This window comes from Solea solea, chromosome 8, assembly GCF_958295425.1.
Source record: "Solea solea chromosome 8, fSolSol10.1, whole genome shotgun sequence".
Classification (NCBI taxonomy): Eukaryota; Metazoa; Chordata; class Actinopteri; order Pleuronectiformes; family Soleidae; genus Solea; species Solea solea.
In genome coordinates, this window is record NC_081141.1 from 2122451 (window position 1) to 2150388 (window position 27938).

The following is a 27938-nucleotide window of genomic DNA, read 5'->3' on the forward strand; positions in this document are numbered from 1 at the left end:
GAATTTGAAAATACAAGGAAAACAATAATATACTGTAAATGTAATGAAAGTAAACACAAACAAACAACTCTTGGTAACAAAGCCATGACTGAAATTGAACATTTTTTGAAGTTTCCAGTCAAGGTTACGAATGAAAAATGAAGAAAAGCTACATTTAAGTCACTGACGTTTGGTATTTCAAATTAAACTTTATTAACAACGCATCCCTTTGATAGGATTGTATGTTTCTTTAGGTCATCAATGCCCCAAAAACACACTGTACACATTTTACAAGGGAAACAACGATTCAGGCAAAAAAACAAAAAAACAAAAGAACAAAAACAAACAAACATCTTTTTTTAAATTATAATACAGTCTTGAGGAAAAAATATAAATAACTTTTTTCTTCTCTGGTTGAGCTCACTCTATGGTACAGACATATAATAAATAGATCAGGCGCGACACCGCTCGGCTGATCTATCAATCATCTCTCTACGAGTCCATTTTAGTAGCAGCATTATAGCAAAAAACAAGCCAGTGGAAACAAGGGATCCCCGTTTCCCTGGAAACCTCTTAAAACTCTTTACGTCGTCACACCCCCTCGCCCATCTCAGCCAATGACAGACAGTGATATTGCATTGTGGAAACAGATTCACGGGTCAGACTATTCCTACAATGTAATGGCAGCGTGTAATGGCAAACTATTCATATAAAGTTTTACAAGCAAAAAAAAGAAAGAGAGAGAGAGAGAAGGGTTAAGGTGACGTCACAACTTAGCCGACCGTGTTGCACATGCAGCGAGGGTGAAGCACAAAGGTAAGAAGGCTTAGAGTCGGGCAGCTGACGGCCTCACGCGGCTTTATGCAAATGTCTATGAGCAGAGTTTGTGATCAATCCTTGTACAGATTTTAAAAAGTGGAGAAAAACATCAAAAAGGTCCTAAGGAAGTAAAAGGATGACGTTAACTAGTGTCACATCACATGCTATTCTCACGTACGGCGTCAGAGCGGCGTCAGAGCTGCACGACGCCGCGTTTGATGTTTGATTGTCAGAGATACGAGGAACACGAGAGTCAGCGGCTCTCTGCGCCGACCAGAGGCTACAGGTTGTAGAAGAGGTGAGGAGGTAAGGAAGTGAAGACTTGAGGAGGTGAAGAGGTGAAGAGGTGAGGAGGTGAAGGACATGAATAGGTCAATAGGTGAGGAGGTGAGGAAGTGAGGAGGTGAGGCAAGAGAAGCAAAAGCACGTGTGGCTAAAGAGAGCACAGGCAGGGGCAGGACCAGGTCCAGAGAGGGTCCGCATGAACTAGGACCAGGGAGGCTCCACGTGGACCAGGACCAGGGAGGCTCCATGTGGACCAGGACCAGGGAGGGTCCAGGTCCTGTTTAAAAACAGCAGGATTCCTCTGTAGTGTTTTGTTACATCGGGAGAAAAAAGAATCACTGGGTCGACACAACAACATCATGCCGTATTCATTTCAATAGAGAAAAACAATGGTGATAGAACTGTGTCTCTGTCTCTGTCTCAGTCTTCATGGTCCTGTTTGTCCTTGAGCATCATTCACATGTTTCATCACGTGTCGCTTGAGAAGCCGACCGATCTGCAAACAGTATTTGGTTAAGATTGCTCCGCCTTTTTCCTGTTAGAAAGAAAAGTGACAGCATTAGGCGTGTCAGGTAAAACTTTGTCCCTTTTCCCCACTCGTGTTTGTGAGAGGAAAGTTGTGTGACGACCACTTCCTCCTCCTCCTCCTCCTCCTCTTCCTCGGCTATGGTTTTTTCTGTGTTAGAGCAACAGAAACACGTTCCTCCATCCTCAGAGCTGAACTTCAATCTGTCAGTCTTGTAATTGTTCCTGGTTGTCGGGGCGACAGAGCCGGGGGCTGTGAGGGACGATCAGGCTTCGACCGGCGGGTCAACGGCGTCCTCTTGGACAGGTTTTGGTAACTTTGTCAGGATTGCCTCTGCTTCCTCGTACATCTGAAAACAAACAAACAAACAAACAAAACAGGAAGAGCCATTAAACATAAATACTGACTCGTAGATGGACGCGCGGGCGGTTCGAGGACTCACGGGCATGAACTGCACGTCCTGGAAGAGCTCCTGTATGAAACGCCTCGAGGTCAAACGGAACAGGCAGTGAGCCAAGAGGTGAGAAACCTCCGAGTACAGGCAGATGTCGTCAAACGCGTACGGAAACTTCTCCTTTATCCTAAAGAGACAGAAGGATTTTCATGACGTGTAGAACGTCACACGAGATATGACCCAGAATAAGAGCTGAGTAAGAAAGAGGGATTTACGTCAGTAGTCCTGTTTCGTGGCCTTTGGTTCCGACAGAGGAGCTGAGGTTGATGATGAGGCGCAGAACCTCCTTCCTCAGCAGAACCCGGGAGGCGGGGCCATCTTCTGAAAGGGCTTTCGCATCTGAAGGAATAAACACCAACAAATACTCTTTTCTTACTACATTTTTATTTTCATTCATCGTAGTATTTTTTTTATATATGTGTATATACATACATATATATGTATGTATGTATATATATATACATATATATATATACACAGATATACTGTATATGTATATATACACATATATATATAAACTAAAACTAAATCCACCCGATATTCCATTGCATCCAAAATCCTTGTGAAAATGAGTTTTTCCACATTTCTTTAACCCATTTCTGCTTAATTATCACAACTCTATGAGAAACAGTGACATCTAGTGGTGAAACTGTTCCTCTGCTCACTCTGTTTGCAAACCAAAAACAACATAAACACTCTTTAACACTTGTTGGTCTATGGTTCACTTACCGATGACGATGTCAGCAGGTGTGGGCGTGCTACAGACGGAACCTTGTGACACGGCAGCGTCACTGCAGCCGGACACTCCAGAGAACTTAGACTGAGGCATCACCTCCAGACGGTGGCCGCTCTGACCCCCCCACGACGGGAAGTCCACGTAATCTGACAGCGACAAAGACAACAAAGACATCCTGCACTTTAAATACGCTCACCTGTCCAAGGCAGTGTGTGTGTGTGTGTGTGTGTTCTTGTATGGGCATCTTTTTGAGCACCAACAAACTTATATACCTAAGGAAGTGAGGCGGTGAGGATGTGAAGAGGTGAGGAGGTGAGGAGGTGAGACAAGAGAAGCAAAAGCACATGTGTGGCTAAAGAGAGCACATGCCAGGGAAGGACCAGGAAGTCACCTAAGGAAGTGAGGACATTTTTGACTGGTCCTCACATTCTGACTCCACTAAAAATTGATTTTTCAGGGTTAAGACCTGGTTTTAGGGTTAGGTTTAGGAATTACAGTTAGGTGAGGATAAAGGTTCAGGTTAGGCACTTAGTTGTGATGGTTAAGGTTAAGGTAAGGGGCGAGGGAATGCTTTACGTCAATGAATGTCCTCACTATGAATGCTACACAAACGTGTGTGTGTGTGCGCTCACCTGTCCGAGGGTGGGTGTGTGTGTGTGTGTGTGTGTGTGTGTGTGCTCACCTGTCCGAGGGTGCGTGCTGTTGAGCTGTGGCTGTGTGGGGTACCCGAGGACGATGGCGCCCACACAGTACAGGCAGTTCTCTTCAGAGTGTTCCTGCAGTCCCGTCTCCTCTGAACCCACCAGGTGGTTCTGGCTGTCGCCTCGGGACACGATCAGCTCAGAGATGCTGAACTGCTGCTTCAGCACTGGGAGGGCGGGGCGATCGCCTAAACGGGGGGGGGGGGGGGGAACAACCACGGTGAGCACAGCTCCACTTACATCAATGGACTTCACGAAAGTAACGTCAACGTCGTCGTTTTTTACCGTCGTCGCCAAAGAGGAAGCGCTTTCGCTCCTCAGACGAAGGGCTGACCCTCTGCTGAAAGTACGACAAGTCTCTGATGTGGAACATGTCGTTGATGTCCATGGGCAGCGCCAGGCCGATGTAGTCGTCGTTGCAGCCGTAGGTGGCGCTGGAGACCATGGAGCGCACGGACGAGCATCGGTGCAGAGTGCTTTGGTTGATGGGACTGAGCAGTTCCTCTTTATCCAGAGAGGCGAAGCTCAGAGCTTTAAGGAACCTAGGGAAGGTAAGAGGAGAGGTGCGTGAGAGGACCCGGGAGGAGAGACTGGGACAGATGAGGAACGCGGGGAGTAAGTGAAATAAAAGAAAAACCAGTGAGTAGAGCATGAGAGGGAAGTTTACAACTCACTAACCAGGCAGCAGCTACAGATACACTCACAGCAGAGGCCACTGGAAGCATAATTAGACAACTTATCCAAAACTGTTAGATGGTATAGACGCATTCTGTCTCATAACGTGTAAAGAACGAGTTTAGGACGCAGTGAAACACTTGTATTTAGTCATCAATCAACAACTGTGTGTGTGTCTGTGAAAGAGTAATAATGAGTACTGAGATGTTTCTCTCGTCTTTTTAACCGAGGAAAATTCCCATCTCTCCTTTTCAAACACACATGAGTACAGGTAAGTTAATAACTTTTAATCAATAATTATTGCAGTAGCTGATCAGGGACTTCACAATCAAACCTAAGAAGGGTCACAGCTACAAGAGGCAGGAACAACCAGAGAGTGATCAGTCAACAGGGGGGCTTTACACTACTGCGCTACAGGAGTCAAATCATCTGCAGAGCAACTGTACAAGGGGTTGTAGTTGCTATTGAAGTAAAAGCAACAGCTGGATTGGTGCTAGAAGCTACGTCTCTACCGAGGACGACACCGGGTCGGTCCAACCCACCACGGTAAAAGTGTTCGGGACAGCCTGCGGTACGGACTTATGAGGCTGGGCTCTGGACAGGTACCTCTCCTGTCCGATATCCTGACGGACACAGCACAAGGTGCACAAGAAAACACACAATCACGTCCGTCACTTCAGACAAAACCAAACATGAACCAGAGGCACTGCTGAAACCGCCAGAAGATATAGACACACACACACACACACAAGTTCCAGCAACAGTGTGTGACTCTGTGATTCTGTCCTGACTTACCTGCGAGGTGTTAATCTGGAGTCCAGGCTGCCCGTCTTCATCGTGATCGCGTCAGTGAACAGCACGTCTTTGGCAGGAGAAGCCAGCGCTTCGCTGTGAGACAGAGATGGGTGTATCCTCTGCTGCTGCAGCCTCTTCAGCGTAGCGTAGCCCAGCGCGTCTCTCGGGCTGGTGTACATGAAGCTGCAGTCAGCCAGGCTCTTGATGGTGGTCACTGAAGGAGACTTGAGGGACTGAGCGCGGCGGGGGAGTGTGTGCGAGGAGCCGGGAGGTACCAGAGAGACAGTGGACGACTTGGACATTGACATGTGGTTGGTCTGAGCCTGGGGTGTGAGGGAGGAGAGCGTTTTGACAGTCTTGGCAGACACAACCGTGTTGAGGCTCGCGCAGTCTGACGAGTCTGGCTCCGGTTCGGGATGCTCCGGGTTTCCGACAGTCTCCCTCGAGGGGCTGGAGCTCATGGAGCTGATGCCGCTGGTTGTGGTGTCCGTGTTAAAGCTCTGGCTGCGGCTTTTAAACTGAGTACCTCCGCCGACGCCCCCTCCGCTCCCTCCCATGTTGCCTCCACTAGAGGACGAGCCGCCGTCTCCTCCTGCCAAACGCTCCCTGCTGCTCTGCTCCCTCTCTCGGCTGGGGTGCTCTACAGCCCCGTGCCCTCCTAGACCACTTAGTCCAAGGCCTGAGCTTCCCCCCCTCGCCAGCCTTCCGTCCACAAGCTGCTCCTCAGAGCCGTCCCTGGTCCCGACAAAAGACGTCTCCAGGCTCACCGTGGGACTCTTCGGCATTCCTCTGCCATTAAACATGGGGGTGAAGACGTCCCCCTGGCTTGGGACATAGACCGAGGGTTCCGTCACCGTCCTGTTCCGCCTCATACTCCCCGTCTTGAAGTCAGTGGGGGTACGGGATCCCGATGGGGTCTTGGGGTCACTGGTGGAGCGCAGCTTCTTACTCGGGAGCGATAACGAGTTCAGGAAGCGGTTGCGAACAAAGCGTGTGGACGCCAGGATGGTGAAGGGGCTGCGGTCCTTGACTGGTTTGGGGTGCAGGCAGAAAGAGGGCTCATCTGACGAGTCCAGACCGTCACACTTGTCATCATCCATTATGTACATGTCTGAAAACATCAATAATAAGATAAATAACCACAGCAGGAGCAAAGAAGACGCTTGATCACACTGGTGTCCTACGTACTTGGCTGAGACTCGCTCTCGCTGTTGTGACGCGAGCTGGTGGATTCAGAGTTCAGACTGAGCGTGCTTGGCACCGAGGAGAGTTCAGAGGTCAACTGTGTGTCGACCTCGTCCGGAGTGACGGGCCACAGCGTCCTGCGACTGTGTCGGACCGCATCCCAGCCGTACTGCTTCAGCACCTCACAGCCCTGCCTGGTTTTGGAGATGACGCCCAGCACATACACGCATGTCCTGTGGATGGGAGCGAGAGGACCGTGAGTGAATCTACAACCAACATCCAAAAGCTCCATCACCTCTGGGGTTTTTTTTGCCTTGTTTTAGGCTGATCTGCAGACCTCAGCGCCCTCGAGGGAGTACGCAACTCTAAGAGGTCTGAGATTTTAAATCCATTTCAAATGGACTGAATTTATCAGTTTACCGAGTTTAAAATCAGGTTTAAGCTTACCCTCGTACTGAAAGCACCTCACAGTGCTGTGCCAGCGTGAGGATGTCAGGAATGACGTTCTCTTCCTGCAGGAGGTTCAGTCCCCAGTTTGAAGAGCCAATGTTGCCCTGCATGGAAAACGACACGCGTGAGCAACAGCATGTCTATTAACTATATATATGACTATTACAGTGAAAGTGTTCCTCACCAGAGCCCAGAGAGCAGCCTTCAGCTGTTTGATGCCCTCCCAGGTGTCCAGCATCGGGGAGCGAACTGTGTAACTCAGGTCGGGAACCACACTCTGAAAGGAAAAGAAATGAACGGTAGGAACAAACACAGAAGAATCCACACAGTCCTCTGCTCCCAAGAACAACACAGTGGGAAAATGATCACAGTAATAAAAATGTCTTTACTTGAGCCTCCAAAAGGTGACAGCCTGTCTTATCGTGGACCAGCTGGCCATACAAGTGCACAGGAAGATAGACATTTGGTCTCTGTAACCTGGAGACACAGCGGGAGATGTTAGAAAACAACCATTAGCACCAAACCCTGTGGTTTTGTCAGGTGCGGTGACTGTGCCGAGTTTCTCACCTTTGGTTGCTGCGTCTGACATAGTTGTCTCCGTCGACAGGTTTGCGATAGGTTGTTAGTGCTTCGTTGAGCTGTTCCTCTATCAGGTCCACGTATTTAAGGTTATATTCCTGTAAATTACAAGTGTGAATAAATATTTAAGAAAACTGTGCTAGTTTGGGGTCCCATTATAATCTAATATCCTGATCATACCTTCTGCCATTTGTCCAGCTGCTTGCTGACATAACCCCTCTCATTGAGGTAGGAGAAACCTTTAGGAATGGACAGGAACCTAAAAAGCAGAATAAAAACATCAAATACTATTAAGCGTGTGCTGGTAAAGCAATGCTGATGTGGTGAACTTCTTGCCCAGTTCAAATGAAACCACGGCCCCCGATCCAAACCCTGACACGAAAACTGGCAGCGATTCATTTTAACTGGGTTAGAAAAATGATACGAGCAGTAAAGACGCACCTGAGGAGCAGCAGGAGGCCTTTGTCTCCCAAATGGGACAGAGCTGGTTTTAACTGGATCAGCGCATGAAGATTGGCCTGTGAAGCAGCACAGTTTAAGTCAGGCGGCAGAAAGACTTCACAAAAAGACTATTTATCATACTTTGTGCTGCGTTTATCTGTAATAAAAACGTCAACATTTTAAGCAATGCACGTCACCTTGTCCTCGCAGGCTTCGTCCAGTATGTCCAGGGCCTCCATGGACACGGCCTTGCTGTGGTCGTGGAGCTGTGTCACCAGCAGCTCCATGCCCCAACTACTGAAGAACTCCACGCTGGCACGGAGCAGCACACGGAGGTGTTTGGTGGCGTACAGTCTGCATGTCTGCTCAGGACAACGACAAGAAGCATCGTTACTGTGGTTACAGCTGGGGCAGACTCTGTCAGTCTGGTGGAACAAACTAAAGAGTCATAGAGAAATGGAGCATTTTTCTATTTTTCTATATATATACATGTATATATGTGTATATATATATATATATATATATATATATACATATATATATATATACATATATTTATGTATATATGTATATAAATATATACGTTATACATATATATGTTTCTGTTTGTTTTGTTATACATATATATGTTTCTGTCTGTTCTCTTGTTCTCCTGTGGCGCTCTTACATCAGTAGCAGCAGTAAGGATCTTGGAGAGGATCACTCTGGCCAGTCCATCTCTGCTGTAGTCCAGTGTGGTTACAGCAAGTTTCAGCACAGCATCCTGGTTCTTCACAGAGCAGAGATTCAGCAGGCTGCAAACACAGACAACAGATACAGAAGACGTTAAAGTGGTTGTGTTAAACTGACCTAAATCAGGATGAAGCTGTGAGGTTCTCCCTTTTCACTCACCACTGAAACAGGCCACATTTCTCCAGCAGTTTGACTCCCTGCGGGTGAGCAGAGAGGGTCCCCAGGAAGAGGAAATAGTGTTGGCTGAGTGTGGTGAGCAGGCCGTTACTCTGCAGACAGCGCTCAGGCTTCAGTCCCAGAGACGAGGAGAGCCAGGACACCATGTCCCTCACCAGGTCTTCCAGGTAACCTTGGCCATCCTGGTGACAGGAGAGAGAGAGAAAAAGAGAGAGAATTAGAAAAGGACACAAAGTAAATGAGGAATTTATCTGTTTATGTGTTCACCCATCTCACCTCATCTGAGTCCATGAGGAACTCGACAAACTGACATCCAACCACAGTGAGTTGTCTGGCTTTTGCATGATCCAGAGCAAGTCCTGCATACAATTTACTACTGGGCTTATAAAAGAACAAAAGCCTGCGCACGAACCTGCATCACACAGAAACAGACAAACACATTTAAAACAAAGACGCCAGAAAAGGAGGTCTGCAGTGAGGTTTTGTGTTTAGAATATGAAGGTTTTACCTGTGCATCTGTTCATCTTTGTTATTCCTGAGGTTTACGTTTGGCCACTAAGAGAGAAGAAAAACAACATTTGAACATTAGACAGGAGAACGCAGACTATGGATTCTGGGGTACTACGATGCTGTGCATGACAACAGCCTGACCTTAAGGATGGTGGCAATAAGCAGCCAGTTCCACTCCAGGTTCTGCTTGTGGTTGAGAATTTGACTGTCTCTCAGGTTCATCATCAGTGCATCTTCTGTGTCCTGAAACATTGATTTCACAATATTAAAAAAACAGGACCAAATCCCTGCTGATTTAGTAAGTGGAAGTGATTATAATACAGTTATTTTCAAAAATTGAACTGTCCAGGTTATAACTCACTAATTGTTGGATGCACTATCGAAGGAACTTGTAGGGCAATGTAGTGCCACACTTGTTAGTGTATAAAAGGTCATAAAAAGTTAGTAGTTCTAATACTTTTTGGGGGGTTTTTCATTTGTGATAGAAGCTACTGTGTCTGTTTCTCTTTGCACAGTGTTTGTGCAAAGCTAAGCTAAACTAAAGACAACACAACACAGTGTTTGTACTAAACACACAGGGAGGAACACATCCACTGTCAATAATCTTGTACATTTCACCTTAATGACATAGATGTCCCTGTGTGCACGCGTGTGCGACTCCCTGCGGCTATGACAAGACACAGCCTTGCGTACGATGTGGTCCAGGTAAAGACTGTGTGGTTTCAAGCCTCTCTTCTTCTTCTCATGGAAACGCTTCAGATTGTTGACTGCTGCGCTCGCCCGGCTGAAACATACATGGGAATTTTTAACACACACACACACACAGAGATAAATATTATTATTGAGATTATTAATGTTGGTGATGATTTCTGGACATATAAGGTGTTCAGCAGACTAAGCAGCAAAAGACCCAGGCCAGAGTACTCACAGTCGTCTCTCCTGAGAGATGTCAAAGGAGGCTGCCAAGTTCATGAGGGTGGGAAGGCAGTGGAGGTGGTGACTGTGGGAGTGAGGAAGGATGGTGTTTGCCTAAAGAAGCAGGTGGAAGAAAAAGCACTTTGAATAAGAATCAGAGTGACTCAGCAGTTTTTTCATCACAAGGTCAAATACTAACTACACAATGTCACGTGTAGTTAGTGTGGTCATTTCTATATTACCATGTGCAGAAGGTCGCCAAGCAGGATGGTGGCTCTGATAGCCAGCTGGTCATCACTACTGGTCACAACTTCAACGAGACCCTACAAAGACAAGAGGACACAGAGACTGCAGGTTTTGACAGTGATGCAAAAATGTCGCAGAGGATTGTCACACAACAAAATCAGAGTTTCCACCGAGTAGAACGGTTTGGTTCAGTACTGTTCATATTTTTTTTTGTGTTTCCATTGAGATTGTACCAAAAATAACCGCTTTTTGGTAACCTTCTCTAGGGGTACCAGAGTAATGGTACGGTATGAGTAAAGACCCATAACAGTCAGCTGACTGGGCAACATAAATGCGTCACTCCCTTGCAACCGTTGTTTCTTCAACGCCCGCAGTCTGTTCTTATAGAAAGCTTGACGTCAGGAGCAATGGTCTGAACAAACCCTGGATCAACCCACCTCCAGCAGGCCACTGGTAATAAAAGCCGACAGGACAAATCCAAGGTAGTTGTCCATCAGATCGGGCCTATTGAATCAAAGAGAAACTAGAATTACCAGCTCATAGATGAACGTCTCAGCCAACCTGACGAAATCATGTTTAATAAATGAACAGGAAATACGCTGTGATGTCACAACATGTTTTTGACTCTTTGAATGTAAAATGTTATCACTTGAAACATCATTTGTGAATTCATTCTTGAGCTGAGGCTAAAATGTGTTTTAAGACATCAGTGATCTGGACTTTTGACATCATAATCTTATCAGTAGGGAAGGCACGCTACAGATATCACAAACCTGATTATCTGCCAATACTGATATCAGTACGATACAGTAATTTGGGACTTTTTAATCTATGAAGCAGTTAGCAACACATTTGAACTCGCCATTTCAAGGACATCATTCGCCATAAAGAAGAAACAAACAGCAAACATGACTAAGCTGAAATAATGCCGCCGTTGCAGTTCATCCTGGACTCCGTGTGTGTGTGTGTGTGTGTGTGTGTGTGTGTGTGTGTGTGTGTCAGGAAAGTTCACAAACAGAAATGCAAAAGGCCTTTCATTATCCATGCAAACACAACCATTTTGTGACTCTGTTCCATCTGGGTTCTCTCACCGGGAGCGTGCTCGGTGGGGTAAGATGACTTTGGCCTCGGCAGCAACAAACCCGTCGGAGAGTCTCCATGTGTCCTGGAACCTGGCAGGGTCTGAAGTAAATAAGGTCTCACGTTAGGCACCGACACGTACAGATGTGGGCTCTGAAACTGCAGACACTGAGTAGATATTGTCCTTACCGACACTAAGAAGACCTTCCATGAAGTCTTGAGTTGCGATGGGCACGGGGAGCCGAAATATCTCATACAACACCTCCAACAAGCCTTTCTGTGGGGCACGTTACATTGAAGAAATTAGATACATACTACCGTGTTTGGTTCTACATCAAATGCTTATTAGACTTATTCATCAGTGAGGCTTTTGGTTGCCTGAGTAACAAAACAATAAAAATAAAACAATGTAAACAGGGTCAGACATTAAAACATAAACTGCATTAAAAATCCATACAGATATTCTAGTACATGTTTGGTGTGCAGATGTTTCAGTACTTACCCTAACTTCCATATTTGGTATGCAAAGTAATCCAATTAAGGACTGGATGCCGGAATTCCCAGCCTTGCATAGGTTGATAATGCCTGAGTAATAAAGGCACACAGACAGTTATCTCATGAAAATACATTGCATGTAAGTGAAAAGCATTCACATGTTTGTTAACATCCAAGTCCTTACCAGACCAGGAGCGGAAGGCTGCCACGATGGCCATCCTACTAGACAAGAAACGGGACTCCCTGTCCTCCCTGACAAACACACACACACATCATTAACAGGGCAACATGTTCCATACACACAACACTATTATCATCTCTTCTGCACAGAAGCGTTCACAAAGGTCTCCAATTACACAGCGAGTGCAAAACAACATTGACGTCAAAGAGTACCCATAAACTTGAAAGTGACTTAAACGATTGCGTTACTTTGTGTGACACACGTCTTTTCGTGCTCATTCATTCTGGAGTCGAGCAGCCCAGATAAACAAGAGTGACGTCACAAAAACACCACACAAAACACTCAACTCTCCCCCAACGCTTACCAATGTTACCAATATAGAAGCGTGGCAAACAGTAAACAGAGGGAAATGTCAGAACACTATCTTTTTTGTCTCTGCTGTAACAGTAACACTCTTCATACCCCCAACACACACACACACACACACACTCACTTGAGTTGCCCTTCAGCCGTGTCTGCATTGTGCCGGTAGTGAAAATCTGTGAAAGGGGCGAGGATTTGCTAGAACACACAGGGGGGGAAAAAATGGATGAGTATAAAATATAAGAGAATTATTGAAGTGGAATCATTCTGAAATCTCCCCATCAAACATTCAACCTGCAATAAATCTCATATGACCTCTCATAATGACAGCAGTGATGAGACGAGTCTGTCCCAGGTGACCGTTTACAGACAACGAGGCTTCAGAGAATAATTTGAACTGATTACTTTGAGCACCATGGGAAAGAGACCGGCAACCTACAGCAGTTAATCAGACCGGGAATGACTCCCAGCGCAGTGGCTCACTTATAATGAATTCCAATCTGTGCGTACCTCGAGCTCGACATCAACCCGCACATACTGACGGGTACGTGGGTGGTTGAGTAGATGGAGGATGGTGGTGATCAGTGCTTCGTTGATGCGACTCAGCTGACAGTCGATCACACTCTTCAGGATGGTGCTGAGGCCTCCTCGTTTGGCAACCACCTCTGGGTTCTTAAGTGCTGCACAAGTTCGGCAACAAAGAAAGATTACAGGCTTTGCATCCATTTTTTTTTTATTAAATTAGGTATTTTTTCAACTTCCTGAGGGCTCCGCACAAACACCGGGCACTCACCTAGCTCACAGACGATGGCAATAGCAGCACGAACCATGCGGTCTCTTTCTTGGAGTCCATCGGTGCCCACAGCAATAAGAGAGTTTGTGACTGAGGTGGGGAACAGCATGGCATTGACAGTGATAATCTAAAAGAGTGGGAAGAGGAGAGAAACACGAGTCATCGATCAAATCTGAAATGCAAAAGGAAAAGTGGTGCCTTGATGTTTTATGAGGTCACAAGTGAATGAGACATAAATTTTATGATCACAGGTCAGCCTGTATTTCATAAACACTGAGGTTGTGTTACTACCTGTTTGGCTAATAGTTGCTTCCTGAAACCAGAGCCAGAGTCTATGCGTGTGTGTGAGAGAGAGATGGTTTACAGTAAACTACAGAAAGAACTATAAATAACCTTGTCCTGCAGACATTTGCTAAGTGTCCATACACTGACACTCCTGCAAACTCAATGATCTTTCTGGCAGCACCGAGACTGACCTATAACATCAGAGGGCAAATTCCCACTCACGATACCGACTCAACCGATGAATCACGGCGGAGGAACGAAACAAATAACATGGGAAAATAACATGGGAATTCTGTGCATCTTACCTTTCGGACAAGCCTCAGTGCCTGAGTTCTTTCCCCCTCATTGCTTTGCTGGATATCAATGCATCTGAAACAACAGCATTAGAAGTATTAAAGCTTAATAACATAGATCTAAAAAGGGAAAATGAAAAGACAGACTTCCTTCTGACCGGTCTATGCAGGATCTCACCTGGCTATTAAATAGTCCACCTGGAGTCTGAGGACCTTCTGCAGCACATGTGTATCTCTGATGAGGTAACGCAGTGCCCGCAACCCTGCAGCACGCACTTCCTTGGCCTCATTTAGTAGAGCTAGTCGCAGACTTAGGGTTGAAAATGTCAAAGTTAGAAAATGGAACAGACTCATAAATACTTCACAAAGTACTGTCGTGTTAATTCCTTAATTATGTGATCAATATGATGATTTATGTCACTTGTTAAGATAAAAAACGTAATGAAATGTTAATTAACAGGTTTACACGCCTGCATATAACAGGTCAGTTAAGTGGGAAAAGCGCAAATGTGGATAAAAAGTATAAAGACACTTACCAAACGATGATGTCTTCGTATGTAAACCCAAAGATTTCTTCTCGATGGCCAACGCTGCATAGCAGCTACAGAACAAAGAAATTATGAAATTGGTTGAGTTTTCTGCATTTACATGGATCAATGTAAGCCTGGAACAGGCGCCGAGGTGGTATAGATGCCTATACCTTTTAATTATGCCATTTAATGCAATGGTATTTCAGAGGTTTTGCGGCTGATACCTTAGAAAGGACTGTACAATAGACTTAACATCCAATGGGAATTTTCAAAGCAGCTTAGCGTCTCAATTGGTAGTGTCATTGATCAGAGACACTCACTGTTAAACAGTGATTGGGTCATGGACGGACCAAACTAACAAACAGCACACCCTTTCACTGTCCTGCAGACATGCTGGTGGTGGGTCTGCACATTTGCGGGTCACCTCCTATGTTTGTTTACGTGCACTAGTAAATATTAAATATATACAAAGACAGAGGGTGAGAACAGAAAGTAAGAAATGTTTTGTTATTGTATTATCTGTATATTTCTGCTAGGTCCACCACACACAGCTGGTGTGTACCACATTCAAACCAGTTCATAGAAAGGAAACGAAAGAAGACTGTACATTAAAAACAAACAAATCTTCAGCAACAGTTAGCTTTGGTAAGAAAGGTCAGAGTATGCAAAGCAATGATTAAAGGGTGGATGATCTTCCCAAAACAAAAATCTTAGCACAATCTTTGAAAAGGACTGCACGTGTGCCACCTTATGAGCAGCCTAAGGCACCAAAGCAGTGCTACTTCATCAGTCTACCTCTGCTTTTCCCAGATGATGATGATGAAGTGAACTAAAGTGGTCATTTATGAGTGAGCAGTTTCTCAAAGCTGAAAATAAAGGTCCTCTCTCCTTCATCATAAACCACAGAGTAGGAGGAGAGACAGGGAAAGATGGAATCGGTGGACAGAGGCGTAGTGAGTAGGGGGTTGTTTTAAATCAACAGTGATGTAACAGCACAAGCAGGCGGGGTGGGGGGGGGGCAGGGAATGGAGAGAAGGGCATGCGACAATCTCCAAGGGGATTAGGTCACCCTTACTGTCCTAGAACCCTTATAAGGAATCAGAGGCATGGCGCTCTAACAGACATATACACACTTGTCATCGCAATTACTCTCCTGTCAGTTGTAAACAAGATAGTTAGGTGGACAGATTTTAGCTGCACTGCTAAGGCTGGCTCACATTCAGCCTTCAGTCCACTCCAGTGGCAGCTGCATACGAACTGCACAGCTACTAATAAACTGGTCAAAAACAATAAATAAATCAACAAACATCTCAACATCACATGCTTAAGATTGGTTAACTTCTCAACGACAAGATGGTGAGCAATTAGAAGAGGGCTCAGGAATAGTCTAATACGTCTTAGATGAAAGGCAGAATTCCATCATAGTATTTAAACATAAAAATAGCTGCTTTTTAAAAAAAAATAATAATAATTGAATCAAAGCAAAACAACAATTAAATCAAAATGTCTGTCAGTCACATCTATGATTTTAAATCCCTAACAGTTTGTAGTGCTTGCTAAACTCCATGATCCCTTACACGATTTTAGTTGGTCTCAGTGAAAAAATAAATATTTTAAAACTTTAGAACAATAACCAGGTATGATATTTTTAAATACAGAGCATCTCTCTTGACACAAATCAAGTTACAGACCTAGAACTCAAGAAGAGGGGATCAGTGGTTAAATGACAGAAGGGAAGACAACCTTTATCATCATAAGGATTCTAACTTGGCAGAGTTACCTTTATGAAGTTGTTCAGGTGGCCCAGTTTTCGCATGTTACTAACTCCATGCGGTTTGGCCACATTTTGGAGGATTTCACGGAGGTTTTCTGATGGTTCTGCAGGAAAACCAAAAGGAAATGCAATGTAACCAAAACAAGCAAAAAGCCATATTGACACAATAACAATCAATGAACTGTATTTGATATATTGCAGGAAGGAAGTTAGTTTAGCAGGCTAAACTCTTTCAGTGTGTACAGTCAAAACAAGGTCTAGATTGTAAGAGCAAGACCTAAGCAGGTAACTGTGTTGTTTCTTATTTTCATTTTAAGTTCATACAGCTATTATGTAAACAAATTCCACTCACTGAAACAAAAAACAACAGAAAGACAAACCATATGATATATTATATTTTCTACTCAGTAACTAATCTGGAAAATACAAATAGCTATGAGTATTAGTCGTCAGCATATCAAAATATTGACTATTTCCAATTGGTTTTCCAAGCTCTGACTTCTTTCACCCTAAATGAGCACAATTACAAATGTATGTTTATCTGTAAGAGAAAAGTACTTTACCACAACATGATTATTATTAGACATTATTAGAGAAAATAAACACAACACACTGATGGACATTGATCAAAACTAGCTAGATGATCATTAACAAGTCAGGCAATTATCTACATGCTAAGGATGCATGATATTGGACTTCTTGCCGATATATAGATATATTGGGAGTGATTGGGCCGATAACGGATATGTTTTTCACTGCATCCAACTGCAGAGGTCATTTAGTTTCCTCTCTAGTGAAATTAACATTATGTTTTTCATATTCATGTTCACAGCAGATGTAGATATATATATTTTCTACATTGAGCAAAATAAATAAACATAAGAGACTGACAGATGGAATAATAGTTGGAGAGGGCACAAACATAGAAGTCAAGGAGGTAGCAGCCCACTGTTTGGGCAGATCTTGGTTTGTTTGCCGATATCTGATAATACATTTAAAAGCCAATATCTGCCGATTCTGATATCGTGCAGAGAATATTGTGCATCACTACTACATGCACTGCAATACTGATGCTTTGGCACAGTATCTACTATGTACCACATACACGTTTTTCATTGCATTTATGTCAGAATTTTGAGCTCAATGACCTTGAAGGTTCTGAGCACAGGCAGGTTTTAGACATCAGTTTGAGAATTGTACAATCACAGTCCTGAAAGTAACGTCTGAGGTGTACTAGTATTCTGCACACACTCTTCAACTCCCTGAATAACAGCTGACAGATGAAAGCCTCCACCCCAGCTCTAATACAAACCGACATTTCAAGTGCAAAACAACCCTAGCTTGTAATGGAACCAGTTAGGGTCCCAAGACGTGGATTGATACGTGGTGTGTCGTGAACCTGACCACCGTGTATATCACAGTGGCACGAGAAGAAGAAAAGAACAGCGCACGCACCCAGTGCTGCCTAATTACTACTTAGCTAAGAGCAAGGAAAGCCAGTGTATCTCGCAGCTAGCGATGACAAATGTATGAGTAGAGCACTGGAGGCTGTTTGTCTGAATAAAAGCCGACTCACACGGACCAAAACAACAGACCGTCGTCATGGCTGGTTAGCCGTGGCAGCTAGCTCATGCTAACACTGCTAGTTGGTTAGCTCGCCGCCGCTGTTATTATGATATTACTGTGAATGTGAAACAGAAAGACGAAGGTGACAGCGCAACAGCAGCACGCGCAGCTCACGCGGGCACAACGCAGCGGGGTTTCACGTCACAGCGCGAATGTTTGCACGAATGCCGCTCATCCATTTTGAACAATAATCGCTTTGAGGGTGATGTGATGAAGCCGCTGCTTACCTCTGGTCAGATCCAGCGGTACGTTCTCCTCCCCGCTGTCATTCCGACCTGTCAGAAAAACGCACAGCACGCACGGTGAGGGACCACACCAAGGTCATCACGTGCCCGAGAACACCCTTTATCACAATATCCCACTATCGTGTTTTTCGCCGGGTCGAGTTGTTCAGGCTTACCTCGCATCCGAAGACTCCGAATAGGACGGCCGCGGAAGCTGGCCGCCATGTTTCCAGGAACGTACACAACACCGGAAACTTCGCGGCTTCTCGCGAGAAAGGAGAAAACAAGGGGAGACCACGGGGAGACGTTCGCAGCAGCAGACGCCCCTCCCTACAGACCGTGGATCAGCTGGATCTCCCTCATCACCATCTGATCTTATCAGAGACAAACACGTACATCTGACCTGGAGACTGCCACGTGCTGGACGAAGCGAGAGCGACTTATAAGCTCAAAAAAATGCAAATGCTCAATCATTTCAACAGGAATAACACGATTTGTTTCACTTTATTTATAGTTTTTTTAATTGTAGTTTGTTTGTTTGTTTTTTACTTTGGGTATTATTGCATTATCTGACCTGCAGGAGTGGAGGAAAAACTCATGTCTTCTAATTATGCCATCATGTAAAATACAACATACTCATGTGAAAGTTAGTCTTTTTTAAAATCATTACCACAATTCAGTTAATGTTTTTACACAAATGGAAACAGCAAACGACGATTTAATGAGTGAAAGGTTTAGAAGTTTAGCGAGCCAAAGACCACTACAAGATTCAAAGTGACAGACAGCCCTCTCATGTATACAATTTCAGTGAATGTGACCTCTGCATTTAGCTGATCCTTATTAAACACCGGTAATCAATACACAGAAGCAGCGGGCAGCTCTTATCTGTGCCCAGGGAGCACTGAAGGACTGGGTGCCTTGCTCAGGGGCCTTGAACCAGTGACCTACAAGCCCAATTCCTTTCCTCTTGGTCATGGGCTGCCCTAAATCAGTGTTTAGCACAATAATTTCGATGAATGAATCTGAAAACGGTCATGACCCAAGGATCTCTTGGCTCTAGACTACTAGTGAGGTTATTATTGCTGCCCCTGAGCAAGGCATCCAATCCCCCATTGCGTGTGTGTTCATTACTGGTTAGTAATAAATATAATTATTAATTATAAATATAATAATTCTAATTCTATGTATTTGTTGTTACATGATAAATGACACTTCGATGAATCATCAGAAATGTGTTTGAACTTTTTAATGAGACATGAAGCATCCTGAATAAAACACTCACTTCTGGTTACAACAGCACCATCTAGTGGAGGACGAGCAGCAGTGCCACACATGTCACCACATTCAGTGTTAGTTTGTGAGGCAGTTCACGTGGCTTCCACCCAGGTCAGCAGCATTTCATTTTCTCCTCTGATTCAAGCCTTTGCAGGGAGAGACGACGGATGCCCCGTGTCCTTTTTTGTGGCTTTGAGTAGCAGTGGAGTGTGGAGTGTTGAGGTGGATGGTGTGAAGGTGAATTTGCAGGAATGAGGGGGAGGCAGCAGCAGCGCTGGACACACGACCCTCTGACCCAGCGGACTCCAGACCATGTTCACCTCCTCCAGGTTCTGTCTTTCTTTTACTGTGTTCAAGACATGTGTCACTGCTGCTGTGTCTGTGGAATGTAGAAGAGACACAATGGTGTCATGATGCGTAAGTGCTGCTTTTGCATCATTTGTATAATAATAATAATATGTTAACTAATCTAAAGTTTGGATTACTCACGTGCGACTGTTGTGCATTTGCTTTTCTGCAGGTGTGGGGAGCTGAGAGTGGCTCCATGTCTGCTGGGGTGAAGCTTCCTACTGACAACAATAATGGTTTTAATATACTGCATGTTTAGTATTCTGTGTATTCACTCGTCATATCGCCCTACCATTGTAGCATTATGTCGTTCTCTTTCCCTCAGTTTCTCAAGGCTGCTGCGTAGAGTAACATTTTCCTTCTCCAGGACTTTAACGCGGATGCCATTTGCTTGCATTTGTTTCTCCATATCCAAAAGCACATTTCCGGTACCTTGTTAAGTACAACGTTGTCAAATAATATGACCAGACTGACGCTTAACTTTATCCAGTGAGTGCGTATAAAAACTAAAGACAAAGTTTCAATGATTGCCTACTCTGTGGTTGGGCCCGAGATAGAGGACTGAGCTCAGGGAAAGCCACCAGCAGCCTCTCCCTCTCCTTCATCGCTTGCACATATTCCTTCAGCTCAGCCACGCTCTTCTGAAGCTCACCCATGTTTGTTTCCAGCATCTGCTTTTCTTTTTGAAGCTCTACACCACAATTCTGTTTTGCCAAAGAACATGATAAAAATACATCCACGTCAATGCATGAGCTACTAGATTTATAACAGGTATTATTATGGGTAAGAGCTCTGGTGAAACCTGCTGTTGAGAGAGCTGAGCTTGCAATTGTTCCTTCTCCTTCGACATCTGCTGAAGCTCGTTCTGTAGGTTCGTTTGTTTCTCCTCGCTCTCTCCCAACTGCCTCTGCAGCTCCTCACACTCTTCATCCAGAGCATCCACTCGCTCCAGCAATGATTTCTGCTTTGTCTGCATTGACTGGATGATAAACAGCGACAACAATAACCACTGTACCCTCTGTACATTCAAATAATAGCGCAGTGTTTGCCCCAGAACTTACCTCTTGTTGTCGACAGGCACTGAGGTACTTGGCGTTTTCTTTATCAAGAAGGACGTGGGTTTCAGAGACGCGACTCTCGATTTGCTGGATCGTTTGTTGAAGCTTGCAACAAGCGTCTTCTTTGGACTTCACTTTTTCCTGCAGTGCAATGTTTTCACATTCTACCAAAAAAAATGACATAAAAATTCAGAAAGATATAAACGTTGTATGAAGGGAACTCCTGAATCTTGTATGTCCTTACCAAGAGACCGTAGTGCACCCTGCTGCACTACTAATTCTTCTTTTAGCCGAGTGTTACTCTCCTCCACAGACAGAGATTCTGTTAAAAGAAATATTACAGTATTTAATGTGATCTAAAAGATTGCCCATTGTATGCATTTGTGTGAGTTTACCGCACCTCTCTTGAGCTGCTGCTCCTTGTGTAGTTTTTGCTCTGTTGCTTTCATCGCTCGCTGTGCTTTCTGAAGTGAAAACTCCAGCTGAACGATGGTTGCCTGGTCTTTCTGTGTCTGCTGCCGTGCCTTTTCCAACTGAGACCGGAGTCTCGCCCGCTCTGTCTCTGCTGCAGCCAGTCTGTCTTTGAGAGGGTCGACCGTACGGCGCACATGTTGCAGATGTTTCTCCAGTCGGCGCATGTCCCTAGACTGCTCGTTGGCCCACTGGGTGACGTCCCCTGCTGTCATATGTCCCAGCTCCAATGTGTCCTCAACAGCAGATAAGAGCGGCTGCAGAGAGGAGGGCAGACCCTCACTCTGCAACAGTTCCACAAAAGCGTTTCCTGTCTTTTTTAAAATAGATTGCACATGATAACAGGCATCACAGGGGCAGAGAGACGATTCCACGGTCTGGCAGCTGACGTTGTGGTTGTCGGTCTTGGGGCAGCATGGATTATTGTGGAAAGGACCAGAGGACACGTGGTTGTGTGGCAAAAACTTGAAGGAGCTTGTTGAAGACCAAGCAGACAAACACTGTCTGCTGCTGTCAAACGCAAAGGACGCTGCCTCAGTCTCATCGCAGTCACACGTCTTTGGTCTGGTCTGTTTCTCACTCAGGTCGTTTGGGGTCACCTGGCAGACGGAGGAAGACATGAAACATAACAGCATGTCAGTTGTATGTAAAGGTTTTGAGTTGAACCGTAATAATAATAATAATAATAATAATAATAATAAAACATTTACTCACCATAAGGTTGACAAAATGAACTAAATGACTCCAGTAGTTTCTGACCACAAGACCGACTGACAAGCATCCTTTGTGTTGAGGCTGTTCGCTTGGCTGGCTGCACCTTACACGCTCAACATAAGAACTGAAGCTTTGAAGGAGGAGCAGAAGTCTAAACAAACAAACACGTGGGTTTTATTCTCATTTAGGCTATAGATAAGGCAAAGAATTAACACAAAATATACAAATGAATAGGAATTGGCCAACTGTGTTGTTTTTAGCAGCGTTTTCTGAATACAATTGTATTGATTGGGTGGGAAATAAATAAATGTTACTACTGGTGTGTTGTAGGGTTTAGGTTATGAAGTGTTTACCTGTCTATCACGAGCTCCAGAAGGACCGTATGGGAGTGCTGATTGAATTCACCCTCTCCATGCACAAAGTCACACCGCTCTAGAAGAGCCACCATGTCCAGGTTACATGACAGTTTGTCGGGGAACTTCCAGGAGGGAACGCGGACCGGTCCGGTTCTAGAGAACACGTCCAGGATGGCTCCTTGAAGATCAACCAGGTCTTTCCGCAGACTTTCGATACAATCCCGCCGATCCAGGAACTGACTCATGTCTAACAAGCGGACTTGATGTATCTGCCACAGCAGTGCGTGTGAGTGGGTGCAGCTTGTTGCCTTAAATCTCCCTGGCAACTTCGACAAAAGGTACTACGACTCCCATGATGCTTTGCTGCTTGTTTCCGGAAGTAATACGTCTCCATCGGGGGCAACGATAGCGTGTCGTGGTAAGTGTTCGTTCAAAGTTTGGCCTCAAACTAATATATACTGCACTTCTAACGTTATATTATTAAACCAGGTATATCTGAAACACATTTACGTTTGTCTTTCGCCAGCTGTTTTCAGGTAATTTGCGGTGTTACAGAAAGACGCCGCCATGTCGCCCGGGCCTGTCCAGATAGTTCAGCCGGAGCCCAACAATAAGGTAACGAGTTAGCTCATGTTAGCACTGTGGCTAATATACTCAGCATTTCCAGCTGCTTTCCTGACGTAATTCACTTGTTAATATCAGATAGCCTATGCCGTTTATCTTGTTATTTTTGCTAGCTCCAAGTGACAACTCATTCGGCTATAATGGCTCAAGTAAATGTTTGTTATCAGCGAGTCGTTGCTTCGTTTACTGAGGATAATCCAGAGCAATCACTGTCAGCAGTTACCCGGCATTTTATTAAAAGTAGACTGTAGGTTTAGAAACTCTGAGTTCTCTGTAGTAGTAACCAGGAAACATTTTGTGTAAAATACATTACACTTTCCTTATGTTTATATTGTAATCGGAAGTTGCAGGAATATTCTGTTTTAAATGCAATATTTAATATTAGGACTAAATGGGTCCTTAGGGTTTTTATAACATGGTTATCCATTGATTTCTTATGTTGTTTAATGTATACGTTTTTTTAAAGGCATTGTAGTCTATAAATGTACATTCTTTCAACAGATTGATGCACCAGTAGAGGAAACCCCAGCTACTAAGCCAATTGTTGGCATCATATATCCGCCTCCTGAGGTCAGAAACATAGTTGACAAGACAGCCAGCTTTGTTGCCAGGTTGGTAACTCCACACTAATCTTTTATATAACTGCAATTTCAAACTGTTTTTATGTACATAAAATGGCAACGTTCTTGTAATTTCATAGGAATGGTCCCGAGTTTGAAGCAAGAATTCGTCAAAATGAGATCAACAATCCAAAATTCAATTTCCTCAACCTCAATGACCCATACCATTCCTACTACCGTCACAAGGTTAATGAATTTAAAGAGGGCAAAGGACAGGAACCCTCTGCAGCAGTGCCCAAGGTTATGCAGCAGGCCATGCTGCAAGCCCAGCAGCTGCCTCAAAAAGTAAGACACAGCTTTTTCATCTGCTCTAAAACATGTTTCCATAGGTTATAACTGGTATTAACAATTAACATTTTGTGCTTGTAAATACGTACAGGTAATTCAGGAGGCAGTGATTCCCAAAGAACCTCCTTCTGAGTTTGAGTTCATTGCAGACCCTCCGTCAATCTCAGCATTTGACCTGGATGTTGTCAAACTCACTGCCCAGTTTGTTGCTCGCAATGGCCGCCAGTTCCTCACTCAGCTCATGCAGAAAGAACAGAGGAACTACCAGTTTGACTTTCTGCGGCCGCAGCACAGCCTTTTTAATTATTTCACCAAACTGGTTGAGCAGTACACTAAGGTGACTTGCCAAATAATGAGTCTGACACTTGGTTTGCTGCTTGGTTTGTGCCATGATACTAAACTGTATCTTGAACTCGTCTGCTGTCCTTTAGATACTCATCCCTCCCAAAGGCCTATTAACCAAGCTGAAGAAGGAGGCTGAGAATCCAAAAGAGGTTATGGACCAGGTAATCCCTTAAACTGTGACTATCTTACAATGAAAGAATTGAATCCCGTGTTAATCACCTGTCATACTATTCCACCGTCAGGTACGATACCGTGTTGAGTGGGCAAAGTTCCAGGAGCGTGAGAGAAAGAAGGAAGAGGAGGAAAGAGAGAAAGAAAGGGTGGCATATGCCCAAATTGATTGGCATGACTTTGTAGTGGTCGAAACTGTGGATTTCCAGCCCAATGAACAAGGTAATATTACCATGATGACTATTATTATTAAATGTGGAAGTCCCTTCATGTAACCAGAATACCTGATCTAATTTGGTTATCACTCCATCTTCCCCAGGCCACTTCCCTCCACCAACCACACCAGAGGAGCTTGGTGCTCGTATCCTCATCCAAGAGCGCTATGAGAAGTATGGAGAGAGTGAGGAGGTGGAGATGGAGGTTGAGAGTGAAGATGAAGATGATGTGAGAGAGGACAGAGGCAGTGGGCATCCCTCACAGCCTGATCAAGACACACAAGTTCAGGACATGGACGAGGTAAGAACCAGTGAAGAATGATCCCCCCCCCCTGCTTACAAAGAAACAAAACAAAATGGTAATAACATGTCATTATTGCCCACCTCAGGGATCTGATGACGAGGATATGGGCATGAAGGCTCCTCTGCCACCAGACAATCCAATGCCACCTCCATTGCCTCCAACTCCAGACCAGGTTATCATCCGCAAAGACTATGACCCCAAAGGTAACTTGTGCTTCTTTAACACTTTCTCTGTGCTGTTAACATGTACAACGTGTGCTTATCTAACGCTGTCTTTTCTTGTAGCCTCCAAGCCTCAGCCTTCAATCATTGCCACGGATGAGTACCTCATCTCACCCATTACTGGCGAGAAGATCCCAGCCAGTAAGATGCAAGAGCACATGCGAATTGGTCTGCTGGATCCACGCTGGCTGGAGCAAAGAGATCGTGTTATCAAAGAGAGGCAGATAGAAGATGAAGTCTATGCTCCTGGTTTGGATATTGAGAGCAGCCTGAAACAGCTGGCTGAGAGGCGTACTGATATTTTTGGTGTGGAAGAGACTGCTATTGGTAAGAAGATTGGTGAAGAGGAAATCCAGAAGCCAGAGGAAAAGGTGCGAATGGCTGTTTTAATTACACATCTTTGGGTCCAACGATTCCCGCAGATGTCATTGAAACGGAACACTATTGACAGTTCTGAACAATTTTGTCAAATGTTTTGGTGTCCACAACATCTGTGTTTCTCTTGCCCTGACAGGTCACTTGGGATGGCCACTCTGGAAGTATGGCTCGTACACAGCAGGCAGCACAGGCCAACATTACCCTGCAAGAGCAAATTGAAGCCATTCACAAAGCCAAAGGGCTCGTCGGAGAGGATGATACCAAGGAGAAAATTGGCCCAAGCAAACCAAATGATATTCATCACCAGCCTCCCATGCCCTCCTCTATGCCGAAACCAAATCCTCCCATGAATTCAATGCCCCGTCCACCCCTATCTGTAAGTTAATATAATTAAAAATAGTTCATCGTTTCATTTGACTTTCTCCGTAAACATGTAATCCTAACCCGTCATCGTATGTGCTTGTTAAACAGATGGCACCTCCAGTGCGCACCACTCTTCTGTCTGCTGTACCTGTACTTCCAAGGCCGCCTGGGTCCCCGGTGGTGCGCCTTGGACCAGGACAAGTTTTAAGCTCAGTCCCCCACGCTCCCATGATGTCTGCGCCCCGTATCAATGTGGTTCCCATGCCACCATCAGCACCCCACATCATGGCCCCAAGACCACCTCCCATGGTTGTTCCAACTGGTAAGATGCTTTATTATCCCCTGCCCTCTGCTACTTTTTTAAAATAGCAAGATGCAGTGGTTTATTTATTTATTTTTTACATAATAATACATTTCAAAAACATTGGAAAGATGGTGCTGAGTAATGATCTGGATTTTACTGTTGGCCCAGGATTATGCTTAAGAATATCCCTTTTTTATTATTTTACATTTAAATGACCTCTTCACCTCTTCCAGCATTTGTTCCGGCTCCACCAGTGCCACAACCACCAAGCTCTGCTCCTGCACCGCCTTCTCACCCACCTCCACCTCACGACGACGAGCCGGTCAGTAAGAAAATGAAGACCGAGGACAACCTCATTCCAGAGGAGGAGTTCCTGCGCAGAAATAAGGTTTGATAGAGCAGTGTTTGTTTGTTTGTCTGCGTTCTACAGCTTTCATCATACATATAACTGTATTGGTACCATATACTGGCTGCTGGCCTGGTCTACCATATACTTGCTGTAAAAGGCATTTTCTTTTCTTTTCAGGGCCCCGTGGCAGTTAAAGTACAGGTTCCCAACATGCAGGACAAGACGGAATGGAAGCTAAATGGCCAAGTGCTGAATTTCACTGTCCCTCTCACAGACCAGGTATCTAAATACAGAATTGTTTTTTATGTCAATGCACATAATGCCTTCTTATTGACATGCAAATACAATGTGTCCACAGGTGTCGGTTATTAAAGTCAAAATCCATGAAGCCACAGGCATGCCAGCAGGAAAACAGAAGTTACAATACGAGGTAAACTTTCTTTTTTAACCTTGTTTGAAATGTACTTTCTGGATGGGTCCCAATAAAGTGACTGAGAAATAATTCTATGCATTGCTAAGTCAAACATGTGATTCTTCTTCCATTTTAGGGCATTTTTATCAAGGATTCCAACTCTTTGGCTTACTACAATATGAACAACGGTTCAGTCATCCACTTGGCACTGAAGGAGAGAGGTGGACGAAAGAAGTGAACCATGCAGCGATAAAGAAAGTCCTGTCATGTCATTTTAGTTAAATGCATATTGCGTCACAATATAATCCACTTTTCATCGAGGGTTTGTAAGGAAAACCTTGTCCTCGCATTTTAACTGTTGTTAATGACGATGAAAGAAGTCTATGACCGATTGGATATCATGTGTTAAGTTCAACTCTTCTTGTGTTGATGATGATGATAATACACATTTAGTGACTGCAAATACCCATGATGTTCTACCATTCAAATAAAGGAATGTAAAACAATAGATCTGCTTTTGTTGTTTTAATATTGATGTCATGGAGAAACACAGGCCACAAAGATCAGGCGGTTAACTGGTGGTTTCTTGTCACTGAGCTTGGAAACGCGCCAAAATACCAAAGCAAATTCCTTGTAGTTCATCAGATTCTCTCGCGTTTAATCACGAGAGCACCTTTTACAAGTTCAAGTGAAAAAACAGGAAGTACACATGACATTTATAATGTTTGGGGTGGTTCAGTGTGTCATTGTGGTGCAGATCATCCCATAAAACAATGTCAAATAAACCATTCAATGTGGCATCAATTGTGGATGCTGTGTACATTTATTCATGTTTTATTTTTAGCTCAGAAACGTGAATGTAACCACTTCAGTAAAATTACATTTTAGAAAGTACAGGTGTACAAAAAACTGCAATTACAGTAATGTGAGTAAAAGTACTACACTACTTTCCACCCCTGATGATATAGTTGTCCTTAAATGTTTTCAGGAAGTATTGCTCAAAACAGAGTTATCCAAGTTAACCAAAACTCCACAAATCTTTTGCACAGCATCAAAATAATTCTTTCCACCAAAATATCACGCACAGCTATTTTATGATTATGTGTTATGGAGCTTCTAATAAATGCTGATGTTAAACTCAAAACCCATTAATAAACATTGGAATTAAGCCTAATTTGACTTGTCTGTTGTATTTACAGTTCTACATGTATACCATGCAACACAAATGTTTTAAAAAAGAAGAAACATGGAGTATAAGTCAGTTTGCATAGGT

The 27938-nt window shown here is 44.3% G+C and overlaps 3 protein-coding genes across 3 annotated transcripts; 1 reads left to right on the top strand and 2 right to left on the bottom strand.

The window, feature by feature from the left end:
• Nucleotides 1-1175: 1175 nt before the first annotated feature.
• On the bottom strand, nt 1176-18094 carry LOC131463896 (rapamycin-insensitive companion of mTOR-like). The gene is made up of 37 exons (XM_058636015.1): nt 18026-18094; nt 17853-17900; nt 16006-16103; nt 14232-14296; nt 13874-14005; nt 13708-13771; nt 13118-13244; nt 12835-13004; nt 12455-12522; nt 11965-12032; nt 11788-11870; nt 11475-11562; nt 11297-11387; nt 10643-10709; nt 10202-10282; nt 9973-10073; nt 9663-9828; nt 9186-9287; nt 9043-9089; nt 8811-8946; nt 8517-8716; nt 8293-8419; nt 7823-7987; nt 7626-7702; nt 7365-7443; nt 7173-7282; nt 6995-7082; nt 6790-6882; nt 6603-6709; nt 6159-6388; nt 4971-6081; nt 3786-4042; nt 3482-3688; nt 2793-2945; nt 2279-2402; nt 2052-2190; nt 1176-1958 (listed from the first exon to the last, which is right to left on the bottom strand). Exons 1-37 carry the CDS (start codon nt 18072-18074, stop codon nt 1875-1877), a joined length of 5202 nt encoding a protein of 1733 aa, XP_058491998.1. The 5' UTR covers nt 18075-18094; the 3' UTR covers nt 1176-1874.
• Nucleotides 18095-19073: 979 nt separating this feature from the next.
• Nucleotides 19074-22316, bottom strand: ccdc157 (coiled-coil domain containing 157). Its single transcript, XM_058636914.1, has 10 exons — nt 22069-22316; nt 21716-21866; nt 20931-21600; nt 20775-20852; nt 20534-20694; nt 20275-20451; nt 20008-20176; nt 19765-19904; nt 19614-19690; nt 19074-19503 (listed from the first exon to the last, which is right to left on the bottom strand). Exons 1-10 carry the CDS (start codon nt 22314-22316, stop codon nt 19248-19250), a joined length of 2127 nt encoding a protein of 708 aa, XP_058492897.1. The 3' UTR covers nt 19074-19247.
• A 93-nt stretch (nt 22317-22409) lies between these two features.
• On the top strand, nt 22410-27173 carry sf3a1 (splicing factor 3a, subunit 1). Its single transcript, XM_058636913.1, has 16 exons — nt 22410-22489; nt 22598-22686; nt 23197-23306; nt 23396-23600; nt 23695-23940; nt 24035-24109; nt 24191-24341; nt 24439-24635; nt 24724-24841; nt 24923-25230; nt 25374-25613; nt 25709-25922; nt 26138-26292; nt 26431-26532; nt 26612-26683; nt 26802-27173. The coding sequence occupies exons 2-16, from the start codon at nt 22639-22641 to the stop codon at nt 26901-26903; spliced, it is 2343 nt and encodes a 780-aa protein (XP_058492896.1). The 5' UTR covers nt 22410-22489; nt 22598-22638; the 3' UTR covers nt 26904-27173.
• The last annotated feature ends 765 nt before the right edge of the window (nt 27174-27938 follow it).